The sequence below is a fragment of the Monodelphis domestica genome, chromosome 5 (assembly GCF_027887165.1).
Source record: "Monodelphis domestica isolate mMonDom1 chromosome 5, mMonDom1.pri, whole genome shotgun sequence".
In the NCBI taxonomy this organism is placed as follows: Eukaryota; Metazoa; Chordata; class Mammalia; order Didelphimorphia; family Didelphidae; genus Monodelphis; species Monodelphis domestica.
In genome coordinates, this window is record NC_077231.1 from 172,290,190 (window position 1) to 172,311,348 (window position 21,159).

Consider the following 21,159-nt stretch of genomic DNA (forward strand, 5'->3'; position numbering starts at 1 on the left):
GCACTAGCTTAAGTCCAGGGAAATACATCAGCAGAAGTTTGATAACCATGTAATAAATTGTTTTGGTGGTGGAGCCTATCTAGTTAAGTTGTTGAAGGGCCACAAACTGTATCAGAGGAGGGTCCACAGTGATGAAGTCTCAGGTCCTTTAAGTATTGAAATATGTTGTATATAGTACATGTAAATATTTGATTACTTCAAAGATACTCCTTTCATTAAAATGTAAAAGACATCAACTGGTATGATTTACTATTTCCATTGCTATCTCTTTGCCATTAAATTAGCAACTGAATTCCATTCTAATAAAATTCATTAAAATAGTTCAAATGCCAATGGGCTAGGGTAAAACAGAATATAAACATTTGTGCATTCTGGCATTTACATCATAAATACATTTCCCTTCAACATCCATATAATTTCAACGAAATGCAACAATTTGCATTCTTAAAATCACATTTTAAATTGGTTTCCGTGGGCTATTGTTAATCAAGAAACCAGGACCTATGAATTAGATATCAGAGTACAACAATTATTATGATGAAAGATTTCTTAAAGATATTGGTTTTGTCATTAGGATGCCTATTTCATGATAGTAAAATACATACAACACTAAGGAAAACAGCTTTTATTAACCACTGATAGCTTTTGAATGTGAAAAACTGCCAAATTACTCTAAATGAATGAATATATATTTGTTAATTTATTTAATTGGCTATAGCATATAACAGCTAGTTAATGAAGGATACTAATAATTCAAAGAAGAAAAAGACTACTCTAATAGTAAAATTACTTATGACTTCAGAGTGTAGATAGCTTTCTTAGAATTGGGCTGTGAAAGGGAGCAGTTATAGGTCTATAGTTTAAAAGTATGGATAAAGAGCCAGGCCTGGAGTCTGGAAGATCTGAATTCAAATTCAGACTCGCAGTTACTAGTTGTATGACTCTGGGCATTTAACCCTGTTTTTCTCAGTATCCTCATCTGTAAAAAGAGCTGGAGAAGGAAATGACAAACCTCTCCAGTATCTTTGCCAAGAAAATCCCAAATGGAGTCATGAAGAGTTTGGCATAATTGAAATAAGTGAAGAGTAATAAAAGGGTCAAATGTAGATTTTTGTTTGTTTGTTTTTTAATGCATGGAAGAAATCTGGACATGTTTGAAAGGCAGTTGGTAAGAAGCCTCTTTGGATAAAGAAAGGTTGAAAATTAAAGTGAGGGAGAGGATGGTTGAGAAGGTCCATTCCTAGAGGAGAAAAAAAGAGTATCAAGGGTGTACTGTTAATAGTGATATAGGATCTATGTCTGGTTAAAGGCACATAATATTTGTGCTCTGGGGAATACCTTCACATTTTCTTTAAATGACTTCATTTGGCAGGAGTAAAATTTCTTTAAGGTTTTATCTAATTAAGTTAATTCTCTGGGCTCATGTTAATTCATAAAGCTAAATTAATTATATTCCACAGTGGTCTGGCCTATGAGAAAGAGCTCTGGGTTGGGAGTTAAGAGGTCAGGGTTATATGCCAAGATTCACCACTAATCATATTACCCAGCCAAATAAGCTTCCTAGTTGTTTGAACAGCTATTATAAAAAGCACTTCATCTCTTTCTTTTGCAGTCATTATCTCCCAGGCATGGAATACACTCTTTCCACAGAATTTCTAGTTTCCTTCAAGACTCATCTCAGGTTTCACTTTCTATGTGTGACCTGCCCTGATTCCCTGTGCTACTTAATGCCTTTAGTCTTTGCCTACCTACTGCATCTCTTTCTCCCTCCATCTCTCCCTTCCTTTCCTTTCCTCTCTCTCCCTCACCCCCCTCTCTCTCCTTCCTTCCCCTTTACTCTGGCACTCTATTTCACTATCTTTGTCAATTTGTTTTTCTATCTATCTAGAGACTGATCTAATAGCATTACTTTGTCTGTCTGGCTTCTGTTCAATTCAACAAACTTTTATTGAGTTCCAATTATGTATAAGGAACTTCTGGGGATTAAAAAATGAAAAAAAAAGGAGTGGTCCTTGCTCTTAAGGAATTTTACATTTTCTCATCACAAAAATATATTTTTATCTACCTCAAAGAATTGTTATGAATTTCTAGTAAGATTAGAAATAGAACTATGCTTTGCAAACATTTAAAACACTGTATACCAGAAAACATTCCACTGTTAACAAAAAAAGTCTGGTAGAACAGTTTGATGATTCAGTCAAATGTGAGAGAAAGTAGAAATCACTGATGGGAAATTAATTGGCACAATCCAAAGCACTTTAGAAGTTCGAAAAAAATTACTCTTGGAATAATCTCAATATAACAAATGGCTGAATATACCTGTAATAGGGCTATTGTTTTCTTCCCCTGGAATCCATGACAGCTGAACACTTCTTTCAAGGAAACTTGTTAATTCCAAATCAAAGGGTGGATTTGGACGATCTGGGGGTTAAACACAACATTACAATCAATACCCTTAAAACAGAGAATCCACTAGTTATTCAATCTACTCTTCGGAGAGGAATAGGATGCAAGGAAATCTTACAGACATATTATCATTCTGTCTTAACATGACATGCTACTGAAATGAAATGGAAATAACTGGGGTTTCTTGGGACACAGGCACAGACGAAAACTTTTATTGAATTTATATTGCTGAGTTCCACTTGTTTACTTCTCAAGTGCAGATCAATCATTTATAATTAAAAAAATGGAAATTGAAATGCATGGATCACTGACATTTTCTGTTTATGAGTCTTCTCATAAACATGAATAGATGTTTATGTAATAAGTCAAAACTTCATTTCTACCAAAGGAAAAATGGATAAGAGCAACTTCCAGAAATGAAGTCTGACAAATACAATGAAATTTACCAATCTCAGCATGCATATTTAAGCCAGATGCTTAGAGTCATTTCCCACTAACAGCAGTAGGTTAGGTTCCTGGGGAAGTACATTTACCTTTGTATGACACTAAATGATCCTTTATTATAATCATTATATTGCAAAAGATCCCTGCTATCTGAATCTCTCAACTCCCAGATAATAACATGCAAAATGGTCCTTTAGTGTTCCACAGAATTAGTGTGCCATCCTGAACATTCACCTAAGGAAATGATTTTGACCTTGGGGTTTAAAAAAACTCCTAAAAATCTTTATTTTTTTGTTCATTCATTCAGAAGCAGAAACAAAAGATGCCAATAAATGAAAGGCCCACTACCATATAACATATGACTGAACTTAAAATCCAAGGGATAATTATGTACAAAATTAGATTTGCTATTCAAGTGCTAAGTAAAAAAAGCAGAATTGATAGATGGAAAATCATCTAGAAAGTAATTTCTGATTTCATTTCCAGGTGCCAGAAAAATTGTATGTCATAAATGCATTATTATTTCCGCTATTCTTTAGTGATTTATATCACATGAACATAAATCAAGCTAACTCTGTATCAGAAAGGCGAGAATGGTGGCAATGTATCTCTTTTGATGCTCTTATTTGGGGTGAGGGTAACAGCTTTCCAGAAATAGAAACCAGACATAACCTTCAAAGAACTGAAATGAAAAATAATTTGTGGAATTACACATTTTAAAAAGGTTTTTTTCCACTCAGCAGATATAAATGATAACCTTTTAAGGTAATGTGTCATTTTAGAAGGTTCTTATCAATTTATATGAATTTTGTCAAATAGATTGATTGTATAATCATCATAAATTTTTTTACAAATGAATGATGGCATGCTGAGTAAAAGAAATTCCAATGTTAAAATGGAGAAACTATTTATGCAAATAAATGACCAACACAATAAAAAATTGACAGACATTTTTTAAAGATAAGCAACAAAAATGGCATGTAATGGAAAAAATGTTGATTTAGAGATGTGAAGTATGTTGAAGAGAAGATGGAAGAAGGAGATTTGAATTAGTTTACCGTAAACAGGAGCTGGAGTTGGAGGAGCCAGAAGGACATTAATATAAAAGAATTTTTTTCCAAGTTAGTAATAGAAAGACATAAGATTTTTACAAGCAGAGACCGAATACTATAGAAATTATAAGATGAAGTTTACCTATGGAAACATGGTTCTAATCACAAAGAAACAATTTAGAAAATAAATATATTGATTTTGCTAAAAATCACTCCAATTGCTCACTAAACTCTTATTAAAGCAATTAGTTATTCATTATGTTTGTATAGTTCTAGTTGCTAATAGTTTATCTGTATCACAATCATAGGCTCAATAAAAAGTGAGACAATTACTCTTTAGCTGGAATATCATACGATTCCTAAAATAAATTGGAGTAAAGATTCAGTTTTTCCATTCTTTGATCAGAAACTTTATGTGTAATTTGTCCTATATTTGTTTAATGTTTGTCTTCTTACCAACAACTCTAAGCATAGCACTTGCAGAAACAATGTCCAGAGATGTATTTGCTACACAAGTGTAGGTTGCATCATCTTCATCACTTATATTCATTATAACCAGATGGTCATTATCGATACTGAACCTGCAAATGGAACAGATTCAGAGTAATCCCAAAGCTCATTCACCATATTGTATTTCATTATTATTTATGGGTACCTTCTTAGCTCTGCAGAAATAGCTTGTCATTATCAATAGAGACAGATGACAAGTTTCCACTTTGTTGTAACAATGATGTTTTTATAGCAATCATTTTTGAATTTCTTTCAAAAATTCTGCCAACATCTATACCCACCATGATCTTGATGATGCAGTCCAAGAGAATGGATCAATTTAAGAAACCCTGATAAATGAAAATGAAAACTTAACAAAAAATATATAAACATGGTTTCATGGCTTCACCTGTATCAGTTTGCATCTAGTACATAATATAGTACTTAGCATATAATGGGTCCTTAATAAATGCTTATAGATAAGATGTGCATATTTTCACACAGGGGAAAAAAGTGAGAAAAGAAAAGAAAACCTAATTTATCAATAGGGATGGAAATCTAAATATATTTCATGGGCTATAACTAGTCATTCTAAGGGTTTATTTTAAGTACATAAAATATTTTCTTAGAATTTGCTTGGTTTGCCAATAATGACACATACATATTATGTGTACTTAAAACATCTGCGATTTAGAATTTATTGAACAGTAATAGGTTTTTCTAAAACATTTAAATCATATCTCTTTTTTCTTCTAACATTGACTGAGATTCCTTACACAAAAAATTGAAGGAGGAGAAAGGGAAAGTGAAGTATATAAACAATCAAGCAGTAGCACTTACACTCAAAAGCATCATAGAATTATATTGGAAACTTAAGAGATTTCTCTGCCTTTTGACTAAGAACCAATTTAGATGTCATCTGGCATCCTTCAAGGAACACAGATTTATATTTTCTGCTATTGTCTAAAAAGAGGCAATATTTCATCCAATGGAAGCAATGGTACTCATGTAAAATAAAAATGTAAAAAGTCTCCAGTGAACTTATTAGAATGCATGACATGGAGAAGAATAACTCCCCCAAAGTGGAGATTTACTTTTCACCTGTAACTTATCAAAGATGTCAAAGTTGCTCCCAAGCTCTTTTAAATATGAATATCTAAAAAATTCTTGTTTGTTGCTTCACTAGTTTTCATGAAAACAAAATAAAAATATTCTCTAAATAAGAATAATAGTAGCTAGCATTTATGCACACACCCATATATATTATAATCATGTGATATTAGTCCCTAGGTTATTGCTTTCCTACATGTGCCATCAATGATGATAGTTAGCTTTTGAAGAGTGCTTCAAAGTTTACAAAGTGTTTTTCAAATATTATATCACTTTATCCTCACAACAACTCCAGAAAATAGGGGCTCTTATTGTCCTCATTTTACAGATGGGCAAACTGAGTCACACAGAGTGAGTTGCTCAGTCACACAGGTAGGAAGTATTCAAGGCTGTATCTGAACCTAGTTCATCAGCTAGGTAGCTACTTTTGCCTCAAATAAAAATCCTTGTATCCTTTGAAGTTTCTGCTGAGGATTTGATAGTCCTCTGGTAATTACAAGCATCATAATCCCTGATTATAGTTATTATAAAAATATTTATGTAGTATTCCACACTCTTTAGGAGATACAAAAAAGTAGATAAATTATCTAGCACTTAAAGATTTCATCTTTCCCATCTTAAACTACATAAGAGATCCACAGACATAAAAATATGGACAGAGTGAGCATCTTGTTTCAATGTCTCAAGATTTAAAATTTTCCAGAAGAGAGAACATAAATATTTATATATTCTTGGTAGAGTGGTCTTTGGAAGCACAAAAAATAAACCATTTACAGAGTAACTACACAAAAGCCCTAGGCTGATAGGTAGTTTTAAGTGTTTAGAACAAAAAGAACAGAAAGCAAACTGGAAAATCATGAGAAAAAAAATCTTTTGCAAATACCTTCCATCATTTGGCAGCTCACCATAATCCTTCAGCCATGTGAGAGTAGCTATTAAAGTTGGATCATGTTTCACTGTGCATTCAAAGGAAACTCTGCCACCTCTTTGTACAATTTTGTATTCAGGCTGTTTAATGATTCTGGTTGGATCTAAAATTTAAAGTTATTTTTAATCACTCGAAAAAAGTAGAAAATGTGTTGGATGATACATAATGCCTTTAAAAACCAAGGCTGTCTGATTTACCTTTGACTTCTAGATGAACATCATTTTTTGCCATCCCTAATTTGTTCCTTACTACACATGTATATGTGTCTGCACTTTCCTTTTGGGCCACAGGAATTTCCAAAGTTCCATTATCATGAAATACATATGTATTTTCCTGGAGAACACTTCCTTTTGTCCCCTTAAACCTACATAGGGAAATGAATATGAAGAGACAATACTCAACATTCGTTTAACCTCAGAGCTACATTTTTAAAGGTCAAGGCAAACATTATCTGCATTTAAGTGTTAAATTCCACATGAAATCAGGCACAATTATGATGCCTATGAGCATCCTTGTATCATTGTGCATAAAAGTGTGTATGTACCACAGGTAAAATTTAATAACCTTGGGGAAAAAGTGAGTACATTAGACAACTTGGTTTTATGTATAATTAGGTGCATTAAAATGCATGTTAGCAATCTTTTCAAAAATGCAAGTTAGCAATCATTTTAAGAAGGTTATAAAGTAGACCAAATGAAGACTTCTCTCCCTGAAGGGCCATTTCCCCTCAGTTCCTAAAAGACAATGGTAACTAATTTAATACAAAATTTCCCATGCTAGTAGTGACAAGGTAACCAAGAGATTTCAACCAGAAGACAGATAGAAAGGATGCACAATAGGGTGAGGAGGGGGACTTATACAAGACAATATCAATGGCAGGAAATGGTATATGGTGGTCTTTCAGATCCCAGGGCTATGCCAAGCTGAAGAGATGATATAGATAACTGAAAAGAGAAAGCTAAAGGGTGATCCCAGATGTGGGAGTATTGTCATAATCCTATTCACTGGGGAACCCATTATTTTCAATTTCTTTTATATGTTGAACTTCTGGACCCCCTAATTTTAATATTTTAATATTTAATTTTTAATATTTTGTTCCTTCCCAGAGTGCTCTTTTTTTTGGAGCAACTGTTCTAATTCTCCCATCTGCCTTCAGTTAGGCCAAAATATTCAGAGGGAATTGCTGGTGATAGTGTTGATGATGAGCCTATGAGGCTGTAAATGTAGATGGTTGAGGGAGGAGGGAGGAAGCATGTGGGAGAGTAAAAGATCACAGAATCTTAGAGATGAAAAGATTTTTAGAGGATGATATAGTCCCACCTCCCACGCAATGTTACAGCATCACTGATGGGGGCTCAATATCACATGGCTTGTGCCATTGTTGGGGAGTTGTGGGAAGTGTGGTCCAGTGGGAAAACAATGGATTTGGGAAAATGTCAGACTTGCTACATCCTCTTTGTCCTTGGATGAGACACTTACCTATTTACTTTTCCAGTTTCAATTTCTCTAGTGTTAAGTGAAGGGGTTGATCTAATTTAGAAGCAATAAACTCAGGGCCAACTCTGCTTGTGCCCCAAAGCAGATTAAAATATAAAGAGGAAATGTTTAACAAAATAAAGAAAAATACAACATAGATAATGCTAGTGGACATTTAGTTCAAAAGAGTTGAAATCTGACCTTAACACTTACTAGATTTGCCTATATATGTGCATATAGCACTATACACTATACAAATATTAGCTATTATTATTTTATTACTAGCTTTATAATACCGAGCAGCTTAGTTAACATTTGTTTGCCTCAGTTTCCTTATTTGTAAAATGGGGGAAATAATGGCATCTACCTCCCATAGCTTTTGTGAGGATCAAATGAAATAATTGTAAATCTCTTAGTACAGTGCCTGGCACATAGAAAGCACTATGTATATTTTAGCTATAATCATCATCATCATTATTATTAATTTGTCAATATGCAGCCCACAGGAATCTGCTTTTATTTGTTTGATACTTCTGGTTTAAATGATTTCCAATGTCCTTTTGAGTTTTACATGATGACTGCTTCCTGCTCCCTCAATTCAATTTTATATTTGCCCTCTTCCTAACTCCTGCAATTTTTGTTCCTCAGATAATGGCATTGACAAGAAAAAAGAGCACAAGGCTAGAAAGGCCATAGTAAGTGTTCATTCATTGCTTCTTGAGGGTATAACTTACTGTGGGCTTCCAGGTGAGGGTGATGGTAGATTACACACAAGGTTTTTACATGGGGGATAGCCAGAATCTGAGATAACCCTGGAAAGATCACAGCTTGGGGCAGGAGGACTGACTGCCTACTACAGCTGCCCTTTCCCAATTGGGGCATTCCTTTCCAGGCCTACATCACTGGGATAGTTCTATTCTTGCTATTTCTCATTCCACTTCCAACTGAATCTACAGACTTTGCCACCTTGCTCCAGAGTGGCTACCTCCTCCAACTCTTTAATTCCCTGTTTTTCATGAATTGTGATGGTCTAAAATTTTACCACTTAAAGACCAATCTTTTGGGTATAAGACCATAGATCTAGACCTGTAAGACTAATCTAATCCAATACTTTCATTTTACAGATAGGGAAACTGAGGCACAGGGAGGTTAATTCACTTGTCTAAGGTCACACAAGAGAGTAAATATGAGAGATGGGACTGAAATATAAGTCCTCTGACTACAGAACTGATGCTCTTTCCATTTTACCACACTGTGGCCCGCAGGGATATTGAAGATTTTGGGGGGGGATATCAGACAACAGATGGAGTGTGTATCCAGAACCTTACCTGAAGGCTTTTTAACTTTCTATTAAAAGTTTCAGTCTATTGTCTTAGCCTATGAGAACCTAAGATAACCTCCATGATATAATCAGGCATTAGAATAAGACATTTGTGAAAATAATACCAATATTTTTAAATAGATTCATCTTTATACAGGAAATAATTTATACAGGAAATCCTCTACCAGTGCATCTCTCCTCTGACCAAAAAAAATCCCCAAGTTATTTCCAAGGGATTGCACACATAATATTCCACTGGATGTGAGGTCTCATTGATGTGGGTATTCCTTCCAGAAGAAAAAGTCACAATACATTCAGAATAATCCTCTTATCCTGTGTGACTTGTCTAGATATTCTAAGAAGTTTACCACAAGGGGTCTATCCAGTATTTTGAAGATTTTCCTCTCATTTTCTCAACACTGTAAAGACACCAATAAAACATGCAAGCTGTCCATTTGGTTGTCTTTTGTTTTCATTGTACAAATGGCTCATTTTCTCATCCTACAAGCAATATTGGGATAAAATTCAGCATTATCTCCTTTATTTTTTGAATAAACGAACAACATATTTATTGGTGAGCCAATACAAATTCTGAAAGCTTTTAAAAGATTAAGAACACATTTTTGAGAAGCTTTGCACCAAAAAACACACCTATCACATGGATATTATTTATATGTTTACTTTGTAAACTATTGATGTATCTATATATTACATTCTTTTAATTTTATGTTCAAGCTTGGTTTATACAGTAATAAAACATTCTTTATTATGAAAACTAATAAAACAAGAAAAAAAGATAAAAAAGAAAATTAAGGAAAATATGCCTTAACCTTTTGAAAACAGGTACTGTTCCTTACCATTCGATGGTAGGAATGGGAGAACCAAAGAAAGCACAATCTAACATGGCAGGTCTATCTGTAATGACCTGATAGCGCAAATCTACTTCAGTAAGTATCCGAGGTGGTTCAGCTAAAAATAAGAAAAATAAAGAGACATATTTCAGACCCCCCAAAATGTAGTCATCTACAGGAATTTATTTTTATTTCCTTGCAGAGCTTCATGTTGAATATTGCTGCTTTAGTACTGACTCTGTTATAGATTGGCAGGTTAGCTTAGGGAAGAGGAGAGTTCTGCTCATATTGGGTGTTTATTGAGAAATTAGCACACAAGACATAAAGAAGACAAAATGTCCTGATTCTCAGCACTTTCACTACCATTTTTCTAGCTTAATTATATTTCCTGAGCTAAATGGTTAATACTCTATTTCTAAAACATCATGGGCCATTTGGGGGAATTCTGATGAAGCCAAATAACCCTTTCTTAAAATGATTTTTATTAAATCAATAAATTAAGACATAGTATTACTAAGGAAACAAATTATAGTGAAATCCAATTATCAAAATATATATTTAAATAAAATAATTCATAGGCTGATATCTCAAGTCCTGGAAAACTTCCTGATTTTTGCTTTCATTTTGAAAAGGGAAACACCAACCTTAAGCAGTTAAAGAAAAAAACATCCTCTACTATCATCAAATAATTTTTACAGAAAATAAACTTAAACAAATAAAATATTCTGCTTAGGTAATTTCAATATTAGAAATAAGTTAATCGCTCTCCTGAAATGGAGAGCATTTATTTATCAATTATATCAATTATAGAAATACATGAAATACATCAATTATAGAAATACATGAAATATAGATCACTCTAATTAAGCACATTTCTTCTATTGCTATCTAAACATTTTATCACAAGTGATAGATGTTTTTGAATATATTTGTGAATTAAGTAAAGGTCAAAGATATGATTCCTATTTTATAGATGAATAATTGGAAATATGAAACAATTTAAAAATATGCCAGGGCCAATAGGCAGAAATGATAGTAAAATCTGATTTAAGTTATTAGTCAATCTTGTCTTACTTCTCTTTCCTATAGATCAAGGAGTCTGGCTATCAATCAACTAAATAAGAGGACTTTAAAAAAAACACTTTAAAAAGTGCTGGATTAACTTACTTTTATTAAAAAATGACACCTAAGACACATGGGTGAAAGTGAAAGAATAGAATTATGAATTAAATAGACAGATATGTAGCACAGTGGATAAAAGGCTGGACCGGGAATCAGGAAGAACTGAGTTCAAAACTGGCCTCAGATAACTATTCCACTTTGTATCTAGGAAGAGGCCCCTTACCAGGATAAACTCATCACTTCTAAACTCACTACCATGCTATTTACTCAAGCCTCAAGTGGCACAACCTCCCTCAGAATGCTCTCCTCTTTGCCTGGAGGACAGGGTCCCAAACTCCTCCTAATACCTATCTTTAAAGAAGACAGAGACAGGAGACGAGGATCTTTACTCCACTTTTCCTCTGCGGCTCTGCTTGTTTTCAATCCTCCTCCTGTCCCTTCCACCTTGTTTTTCTGCCCCCTTTTGTATATTGTCTCCCTGTTTAGAGTGTAAGCTCCTTGAAAGTGGAAACTGTCTTTCTTTTTATTAATCGTACTTCAGAGGCAAAAAAAAAAATGTTTATTGGATAGAATTAGATTGACCCTTGGGCAAGTCATCAAACCTCTGTCTGTCCACCTCTGTTACTCAACTGTAAAATGAGGATAATAATAGCCCCTTACCTCTCAGAGTTGTTGTGAGACTCAAATGAGATTATATTTGTAAAGAGATGAGAAAAGTGGGTGGCACATAGTAGGAGCTATACAAATTCTTATTTCTCCCCTGCAGCCCACAGGAACAATGAGGGGATACTTTACCTAAGACATTCACAAATGCATTTGCCAACAAGTATCCATATTCATTAGAAGCATTGCATTGATAAACAGCACTGGAGCTTTCTTGAACATCGGAAAAGAGAATGGTATCGCCATCTATTTTTCTGCTGGGATCATCAGGAGCCACTGTTTGGGTATAAAAAAAATTCCCTTGGACTTAACTGTTTGAAGAAATTAATAAAAAGCTTATGGAAGTTGAGATCTACAGCACCACGTTTTTGTAAAATACAGACATAGAACTCAGGCAGGTGTCAAAGAAATGAGAGCACATGAAAAAAGTCATTTTTTTTAAGTTAAGGAGCTTATTCAGAATCTCAAATAGATTTTAATTTTTAGAGTCTGAAGAGATGATCTGCTCCAACAACAACAAAAAAATCACCCATCCATGAGCAGGGCTAAGAAGGTGATACGTTTTTAATACTTATTCAGTCTTAAGTGGATAAAGGATTAAAAATATGGGTAATACCCTCTCAGAAAGAATGAAAAGTTCAGCTGAATGACACTAGGTGGGCTTTAGACAAGTAGAGATTTCTTGAAAGGGAACCAGCATACAAAAGTGAACCAAGAATCCTCTCCTAGCTCTAGGACTTACTATCATCTTAAAAAATGACCAGGTTCAATTTGATGATCTCTAAGATCTCTTTCAGCCCCAACATCCAATAGGAACTGTAGCTGCTGAGCTCTGCCTGCTCATCAAACTAACTTCGCAGCTCATGTCCTATCCCAAGCTGCCAGGGAAGATGCTATCATCTGGCCAAGTCCATCAGGACAGGGTCCCACTCTTGGAGGTTCAGTCCTGTAAGAGAGGGTCATTGGGGCAGAAGAGTGATGTGAGGAACAAGAAGAGGAATCCAGGGTTTGGGGGTAGGTGTTATTTTCTTGTGTTTGCCTGTAATTTGGGCATCATTGGGTGGGGGAACTGGACTTTATGCTAGAAGACCAGGTTTCATCCAGAATCACTTATTTTTTCCTTACATACATTCTAGCTCTGCCCAGACCTACTTCTCCACTGCCAGAACATTCAACTTCATGTTAAGTGAGCTTGAGTCATCGTTGAACTTTAAGCTCCTCTAAGCCCAGACAAGAGGTACGCCATATTGAAAGTTGTGCTACAATGGTGGGGAATAGCCTTGCACATTCTATCCCCAATTGCTTCTTTTGCACTACCATGAGAATTCCTTCCTCCCAAATGTGACTACATCACAACTCAGCCACCTGTCTCCTCTTCTTTTCTTCCTAACGTTTCTTAGTGGAAAATGTACAAGATTTGGAGCCAGAAGTCCCAAGTACCAACTTTGCCTCTGTTGGGTACTTCTTGGGTAACTTTAGACAAGTCATTTTCATTGCTGTAGATCTTAGTTTCCCTTCTGTAAAATGAGATGACCTCTGATATAATCTAAACTATTCTAACCAATACCAGGAAAATAAAGCATATAAAGTAAAGCAAAAGCTAGTTGAACAAATGCAGCTTTGTCCAAACATGTTTTTCATTAAAAAATCCTTTTATAAACAAAATTAATACAAGTGAATGAGAAATATATTTTCCTGCTTTAGAAATTTCTATCTTTACAAAAGTTCTACTTTACTGAAAATTATTTTTACAGTTTCTAATTTGTTATTGTAGCTAAGGGTTAAATTTGGATAAAAACTAGAATGAGAGAACCTATGTGTCACACTAGTCTGAAAGACACATCTTCATAAGTTCAAATCTAGCCTCAGACACTTACCAACTATGTGACCCTGAGAAAGTCACTTTACCCTGTTTGACTCATTTTCCTCACCTGCAAAATTAGCTGGAGAAGGAAATGGCAAACCACTCTAGTATCTTCACCAAAAAAAACTCCAAATGGGATCATGAAGAGCACAAGTGCTGGAATGATCTGGGCCCAGGCAAGAATTGACTAAGGCTAAAGATATGGGTTTTATAATGCATCTAGGGCCTAAATAAAATCTGAGCTAGCTTTTTGCTTTCTTCTTGCTAACCCTTGATGGCAAGAGATATTCCTACATTCTAAAGACTGATGACTGGTTATTTGGAATGGACTAGATTCAAGGTGGGGAAAACAGATAATTGCAACAAATTCCAAAAGTGAAGAACACTAGCACTTAGCGATTAATGCAGAGATGAACCCACTTCTAAAGTATGGTTGGGGTTAAACTGATGAATGCTGAGTCTTGAATAATGATGGCAAACAGTAACTCGGGCGGGAGATCTGGAAGAGATGGCTGAATGACATTTGGGGAGGAGAAAGAAAGGATTGATATCTTCAAATCCCTGAGTAAGAGAGAAGAATAGAAAGCAACTTAATGAAGATAATGCCTTGCGCTTAGATGCTAGGTGTCTTGGCTAATGTATGCACATCAAAGCCATTCTCCACATCTTTTAGCTAGACATAGGTACCACAGTAAATGATTTAGATAAACCTAGGCTTTTGTGGAATTATTTTCTGACTTCAGAAAGTCTCTCCCAGAGGAGGAGGTAGATGAGGAAAAACTGTGAATTACAAAGAAAAAATTTGTAATAAAAATTTTCTCTAAGATGATTGGATTTTCAGTGAAAACTCTCAAGTCATAAAAGAAAAATGAGGACAAATCTATTCCCATTTCTATTGAAATGGAGTACAACTGAATAGACTAAATAATACATGAGAATACATCAGTGTCATTCTTAGGCAGTATTATCGTGCTATTGTTCAGAATCCCTTTTTGATGGGTGCCAAACCTTTGGTCAAATCTTTATATACTCATTAAAATATCCCTCTCCAGAGTTCTATACCAGGTAAGCCTGCTCTCCAGTGATTTTTTTCAAAAAAAGGTTGGCTTTACTACTTCATGTAAAATCCTCTATTATTTTCTTATTTCAAACACTTAGTTTCTATTAAGGTTACTATGTAACATGAATCAAAATGAACCAAATGGTAGTCTTTCATCCTTTATTTCACCAAGTCTAAAGTATTGTGGTCATGTTTATAACGTAAAAATCTTTAAGATTTTTCAGGCTAGTTGATGCTACCTTGAAAATTCAGCACAGATTATCAATACTGAAAGACCATTTAAACCCCTGCTAAAAGAGGCCTTTCCTGAGCCTCTTTTAAATAAGACATCCGTCTGTGGTCAGTACAAATGTTCTTTAAAGGGGCATTATTCCACAATATGCTCGCAATCAATAACTAATTTCAGAAATCATGTGAAATGCTCAACTTGACATAACAATATGAATGAAATCCCGATGATGGATGATCTTTAGAATATTATGTCTGAAGAAAAACCTGTGAATGCTCACCTACAGAGAAAGCATTGATGAAAAGAAAAATAAAAGGCATAGTTTATATATACACATAAATATTTTGTTAAGTAATGCCTTCTCTAATGGGAGGAGGGCAGGGAGGGAGGTACATACCTGAGAATTTAATGGATTAACAAATTAATTAATAAAAAATAAACCTTCCTATTGCACAATCACTGTCCAGCTAAAACCTTCATTGGCTTCCTAGGGAAAAACTACATCTTGGTATTGAAGTCTTTCTGCATTCTAGTTCTAACCTTCCATTACTAACCTAATTACTCTAATCTCCTTCATAGACTTTTACATTCCAGCCAAACTGGATTATTGGCTATTTCACAAGCTGGCCAGGTGTTCTTTTGCCTCATATTCTCCTCCACACCTGGAATGCACACATTGTCATCTATTTCTGTTGAAAGCCTCTTTCTCCAATGCTTGTTCAGTTTTTACCTGCTCTTCTATATCAGTAAAGCTCATATTTCTGTGGACTTATTAGGATTTTAAAAGTCCTTTCCTCCCAACACACTTGTGAGGTAAATCGTGCAAAGATCATTTTCATTTTATATATGAGGAAATTGAGGGACAGGCTATTGACATGGCTTGCCAACACTCAGAGATATAGGAAAGGTCGAAGTTGGGACTAGACTGGAGCCGTCTTACACTTCTGAATTTGGTGTTCTTTTCATTGAATCACACTGGCTTATTCTAGTTATCTTTTATCCTCCCAAGAGAAAAATGATCTCTTCCACATTAAATTTCCTTTGGAAGCTTTGTTGATTTCTTTCCTTCATTCTTACCTCTCCTGAGTATCATCCCTACTTGTGCACATGTTTTAGTCCCTCCATTCCTCTTAGATTGTAAACTTCTTTAGAGTAAGGATTATATAATCTTTTTAATATCTTTGTTTCCCAAGAGACTAATGTAATGTACATCTTATATATTTTTTTGTTTAGATCTTTCAATCATGTTCAATTCTTCATGACCCCATTTGGAATTTTCTTAGTAAAGAGACCAGAGTAGTTTTCCATTTCCGCCTTGAGATTATTTTACAGAGGAGGAAACTAAGGCAAAAAAGGGTACAGGACTTACCCAGGATCACATGGCTAATAAGTACCTGTGGCCAGATTTGAACTCATGAAGATGAGTTTTTCTGAATCCAGGTCCAGCACTCTCTCCACTGGGCCACCTAGTTGCTTGTACATTTTATATAACCAGCATCAAATAATCAGAGCTTGCTGAACGGAATCCGCTAACTTTTACAAAGTCGGTTGACACATACTAGCTGTCCTGCAGGGTCTCTCTGTTTCAGTTTATTCATTATAAATGGGAATTCCAACAGCATCTCTTGCTTCAGTGCTTGAGTGCTATATTTCTGGAGTACTTTGTCAGAGTACAGTGTAATTTATAATTGGTCCATGTCGACAATAGATCATTTTTTAGGAGATTTCAAGAGCCAATCTCCATCCCTCAAGCCAAAGGGAAGCTCTGGGTCTGAATTATGTTGCTCGTTGGCACTTGCTGAGTGAGAGAAATAGCTCAATTCCTTGAGAATGCTGAGCTGCTCGAGTCCTATCTTCCCATCAAAGTGAAAAGGGAAGGTCAAGTAACTGATAGATGGCCACTAAAACTATGACACTGGCTGCCTTTTAAAATCTCCCACTCAGACATAAAACATCTTTAAAAGCTTTTAGGCGGCCCTTTTCCTTATCAGCTCATCAGAATGTCTCAGCCCTCTTTGTCAGCCATCCTGCTGAAAATTCCCTTTCATCTTAATCAAGTAGTATCAAGATATTTGTGTTTGGCAAAGGATTTCCCAGCAAAAATAAATATTTTCCAGCTAAGCAGTGAACAAGCTGGTTTCCCCAGGGGGCGGGGGGCGGGTATAAGCTACATTTCTACTAAATCCAAGAAAACAGCAACAGTCACAGTGGCATAAGGAAGCCCAGTTGGAAGCTGTCCAGTGTATGCAATCCACTTACAGAGCTACACCGGTAAAAATGTGTGGCCTTATTAAGTAACTACCTGCAGGCGACTGGGTTGTGGAATTTTGCCAGCAACCCAAATAATGCTTCCTGAAGGGAGAGTTTGGTGATCCAGGTCAAGTGTGTTTAATTCAAGTGAACAAATAAAAAAAGGAGGCTATAACAATAAAATCACTCCATGGATTTCAGAGGACCAAAGTCAAAGACTCAGGGGCAGGATCAGGCCATTGGAGTGCAATATTTGAGAGGAATTCTTTCTTTTTTCTGTAAAATCAGCAAATCTACACCCAAAAATCAGAAACTTTTCCCTCTCTCTGTCCCTGTATAATGACCACTTTATAGTAATGCTTTCACTTTGTCCAACCTCACAATGATGGTATTAGTAACAGCTTAGAACTAGGGATGGAGCCTCTGATTTCATTGACACAGGATACTCCCAAATGATAAAATTCCCACCATGGATGCAAGTCAGCACCTTTTCTTCAACTTAAAGAGCCACTGATAGCACTAGAGGTTAAATAAGGGCCCAGGCTTGCAGTTCCAATATATGGCAGACACATTTGAACCCAGAACTTGAAGGCAAGTCTTCTCAAGCTCTCTATCTACTGCACCAAATAATAATAATAATAATAATATATATATATATATGTATATATATATATTTAGAACCTTTACCTTCCGTCTTGGAATCAATACTGTGTATTGACTCCAAGGCAGAAGAGTGGTTAAGGGCTAGGCAATGGTGGTCAAGTGACTTGCCCAGGGTCACACAGCTAGGAAGTATCTGAGGACAGATTTGAACCTATGTCTCTAGGCCTGGCTCTCAATCCACTGAGATACCCAGATGCTCCCTAATAATAATATTTTATATTTATTGAGTGCTAAACTTTTCTCAAAGTCTTTTCCCTTTACTCTTTCCTCAATAGTCATCAGGAAGAGGCAGGACAAGTATCACTATTATCACAATTTTGTAGATGAGACATCTGGGCAAAAAATGTTCAAGAGAATTTACCAAGGACATTCAGCTAAGCTATCGTAGGCGAAGGTCCTAATTGAAGGTCTCCTGTCTTAAACAATTATCCAGTGATTTAGCCATCTAGCCATTTGTTCTGCTTATCTCCCTGAAATAGTATAAAGCACTTTACAAATTTTAAACCACTAGGTAAATGCTAGTTCCTATTCCTCCTCCTCCTCTTCCTCTCCCTTCTTCCTTTTACTCTTTATGCCAAACCTCCTGGGGATGGCCTCTATTTTTCACTTCATTATTGGCTGGGCTATCGATAGGAGGTCTGCTATTTGAGCCTTCACAGTGAATAACTGAGGACTGTTCCTCCGCGGGGAGGGTTTTTCCCGAGTTACCTGAAGCTCCACCTGACCCTCACCACTGCTTTTTCTATTTATTGGGAATATTGGTTGGGAAGCCTCCTGTGGGGCAGAGGCGAGATTCAGAGCTTAGCAGATCCCTCTCGAATTGCTTATATAGGATTGTTGGAAGGAATAAAAAAAGAATGTTGGGGGGGGGAGCCATGCTCCCTGCTGGACCATGTTGGTACAGTTCATAAACTGCCTTTCATCTTTTGTCTTCTAGCTGGCCTCATGCTATAGCTAGAGAGGGCTTCTGGAAAGCAGACACTTCTTTGGGAGGTGCCTCAGAGCAGGCAAGGAAGAAGGAATCACAAGGCAAACTCCCTTTTCTTCTTTTGATTTCACCTCCTGCCTCTGAGGTACCGGACAGTTAGACTTCCCCATGCGAGGGTATCTCTGGATGCTGAGGCGGTGGCTCTGCCTCTTCAGGCTGCCTGGGCAGCCGCTGCCTCTGGCTGCAGAAGTCCTGAGAGCAGCAGAGGGAGATGGAGCCGGTCTGTGCCCGTGACACTATCTTGTTACTCCAGGCATCTGGAGTCAAAATAGAGACATGCCACGACACACCAGGTAGGCCCCTAGATGTTTACTCCTCGTTCTCACCTTATTTCAAAGTGCCTTCAGGATGGGCACAATTTCCTGGTGGGTCGTGACTGAGTGCCCATCTCTGTGGCCTCCCTATAAAGATATTGATAATGTTTCAACTTGATTCTTAAACCTGAAAATCCTTCCAGAAATAGAGTATGTGGCAGCAAAGTGACACAGTGGATAAAGTCATGAAGACTTGAATTAGAATCCTAGCTGTGTGACCTTAGACAAGACATTTAACCTCTGTTTGCCTCAGTTTCCTCATCCATAAAATGGGAATGATGATAGCATTGACCTCTCTAAGGGTTGCTGTGAGGATCAAGTAAAATAAAGAGCTTAGCATAGTGCCTGGTATGTAGTTAGTGTTCAGTTATATCATTCATGTCTGATTCTTCTTGACTCCATTTGGAGTTTTCTTGGTAAAGATACTGGACTGGTTTGCTTTTTTCTTTCTGCAGCTTATTTTGCAGTTGAGGAAACTGAGGCAAATAGTGTTTGGTGACTTGCCCAGGGCCACACAGCTAGGAAGTATCTATGGCCAGATTTGAACTCATGAAGCCTAATCTCTAGGTCCAGCACTCTATCTGCCACTTAACTGCCCATGACATAAATGATAGCTATTATTATTTAAATCATCTCCTTTGAAGTGTTGCCACACAAAGACTTTTAAAATATTTTAAAATGTTCTCCAAAGTATGCCAACAAAGTTTTTCCTCTCTTACTATTGATCTTTTTCTTCTCCTTTCTAAAACATTTCTTCATTAATATCGATCATCTTGCCTATCAGATGCCTTCTGGACCAGGAACCAGGAAGCCCTACATTCTGGCCCCACCTCAGACTTTTTTCCTAGCTGTAGGACTTTGGGAAAGTCTCAATCTCTCCGGGCCTCAGCTTCTTCATTTGTAAAAATGAAGGGGTTGGTTCAGATCATCCTCGGTCCCTGTTGGCTCTAGATCTGAGATTCTATGACCATATTCCCTTTTGTTTTAAAGGTTTTTCATTCAGGTTGCTGATTTAGGTAGGATTACTTAGCTTGGACAAACTAAAGTATAATGCCAGTGAAACGATTAGCTATCCAATTCTTTTAACTGACCTGGGATCCCGCCATATCAGATCTTATCCAATCACTCAGCAGCCAGATGGATAAATCCATATTTTGAAAAACAACACACTGAAAAGCTGTATTGGTGGGCTCTATTGAATACCCCTGCATTTTCTGCAATCAAGTCAATTGGACTACATTTCCCACAATTCCCTTTTCTCTTTCCTGCACCTGCCTCATTACATTATATATAGTGGTGGTGGCTCTTCCCTCCTGTTCTCTTTTCCACATGGGAGGCTGGTGAGCTCTATCTGTTTCTCTAGCCTTTTACTTTCCTTTTTCTTCAAGTTAAATATTAATAAATATTATTAAGAATAATACTTGGAGTATTGAATATTACTTTTTAAAATTTACACAATAAGGAAATAAACTCCAAATAACAACATCAATTTGGCAGGACAAGGAAACACTGTCCTGAAAGGAAGATTCAGTAGGTCTAGGACATCGACTCTTCCAGAGCCCTTTGTAGGGCCAGGTAAACTGCATTATGTGTCTCTCCTCACTATTCTTCACATTTTTAAACTAAAATCAGGTTAAAAAAAAACAGGGAAAAAACTTGGAAAAGTACAATAGGATGCTTGAGGAGTGACAGAAAGTAAAAGCAGAAGCTGAGTCTCAGGTCTGTTTTACATCTCTTTCTTCCCCAATGGTTGCCTCCATGAGTCACCACCAACTGCCAGCCATCGTAGCAACTCAAACAAGGCTAAGGATGAGTCTCTGATTTACCCTAACCTAGAGAAAAGGGATCCTTGCAGAAAGAAATTCTTTTAGCTTCACTTTCCTTCAAAATTTGTCTTAAAGAAAGAAAGAAGCTATCTGGGCTAGCATT

General features: G+C 36.2%; 1 protein-coding gene across 23 annotated transcripts in view; it reads right to left on the minus strand.

The window, feature by feature from the left end:
* The window catches only part of NRCAM (neuronal cell adhesion molecule), a 322,830-nt gene that overhangs the window by 42,203 nt on the left and 259,468 nt on the right, over positions 1 to 21,159 (minus strand). For all 23 annotated transcript variants that reach the window (XR_008912242.1, XM_001362955.5, XM_056799540.1 and 20 more), the window contains 6 exons: positions 11,995 to 12,138; positions 10,084 to 10,195; positions 6,627 to 6,793; positions 6,385 to 6,532; positions 4,359 to 4,483; positions 2,320 to 2,421 (listed from right to left, as the gene is read on the minus strand). Coding sequence is in view for 22 of the 23 variants with exons in the window: in XM_001362955.5 (XP_001362992.2) it covers positions 2,320 to 2,421; positions 4,359 to 4,483; positions 6,385 to 6,532; positions 6,627 to 6,793; positions 10,084 to 10,195; positions 11,995 to 12,138 (798 nt within the window). In the remaining variant the exon portion in view is untranslated. The remainder of the gene's footprint in view (positions 1 to 2,319; positions 2,422 to 4,358; positions 4,484 to 6,384; positions 6,533 to 6,626; positions 6,794 to 10,083; positions 10,196 to 11,994; positions 12,139 to 21,159) is intronic.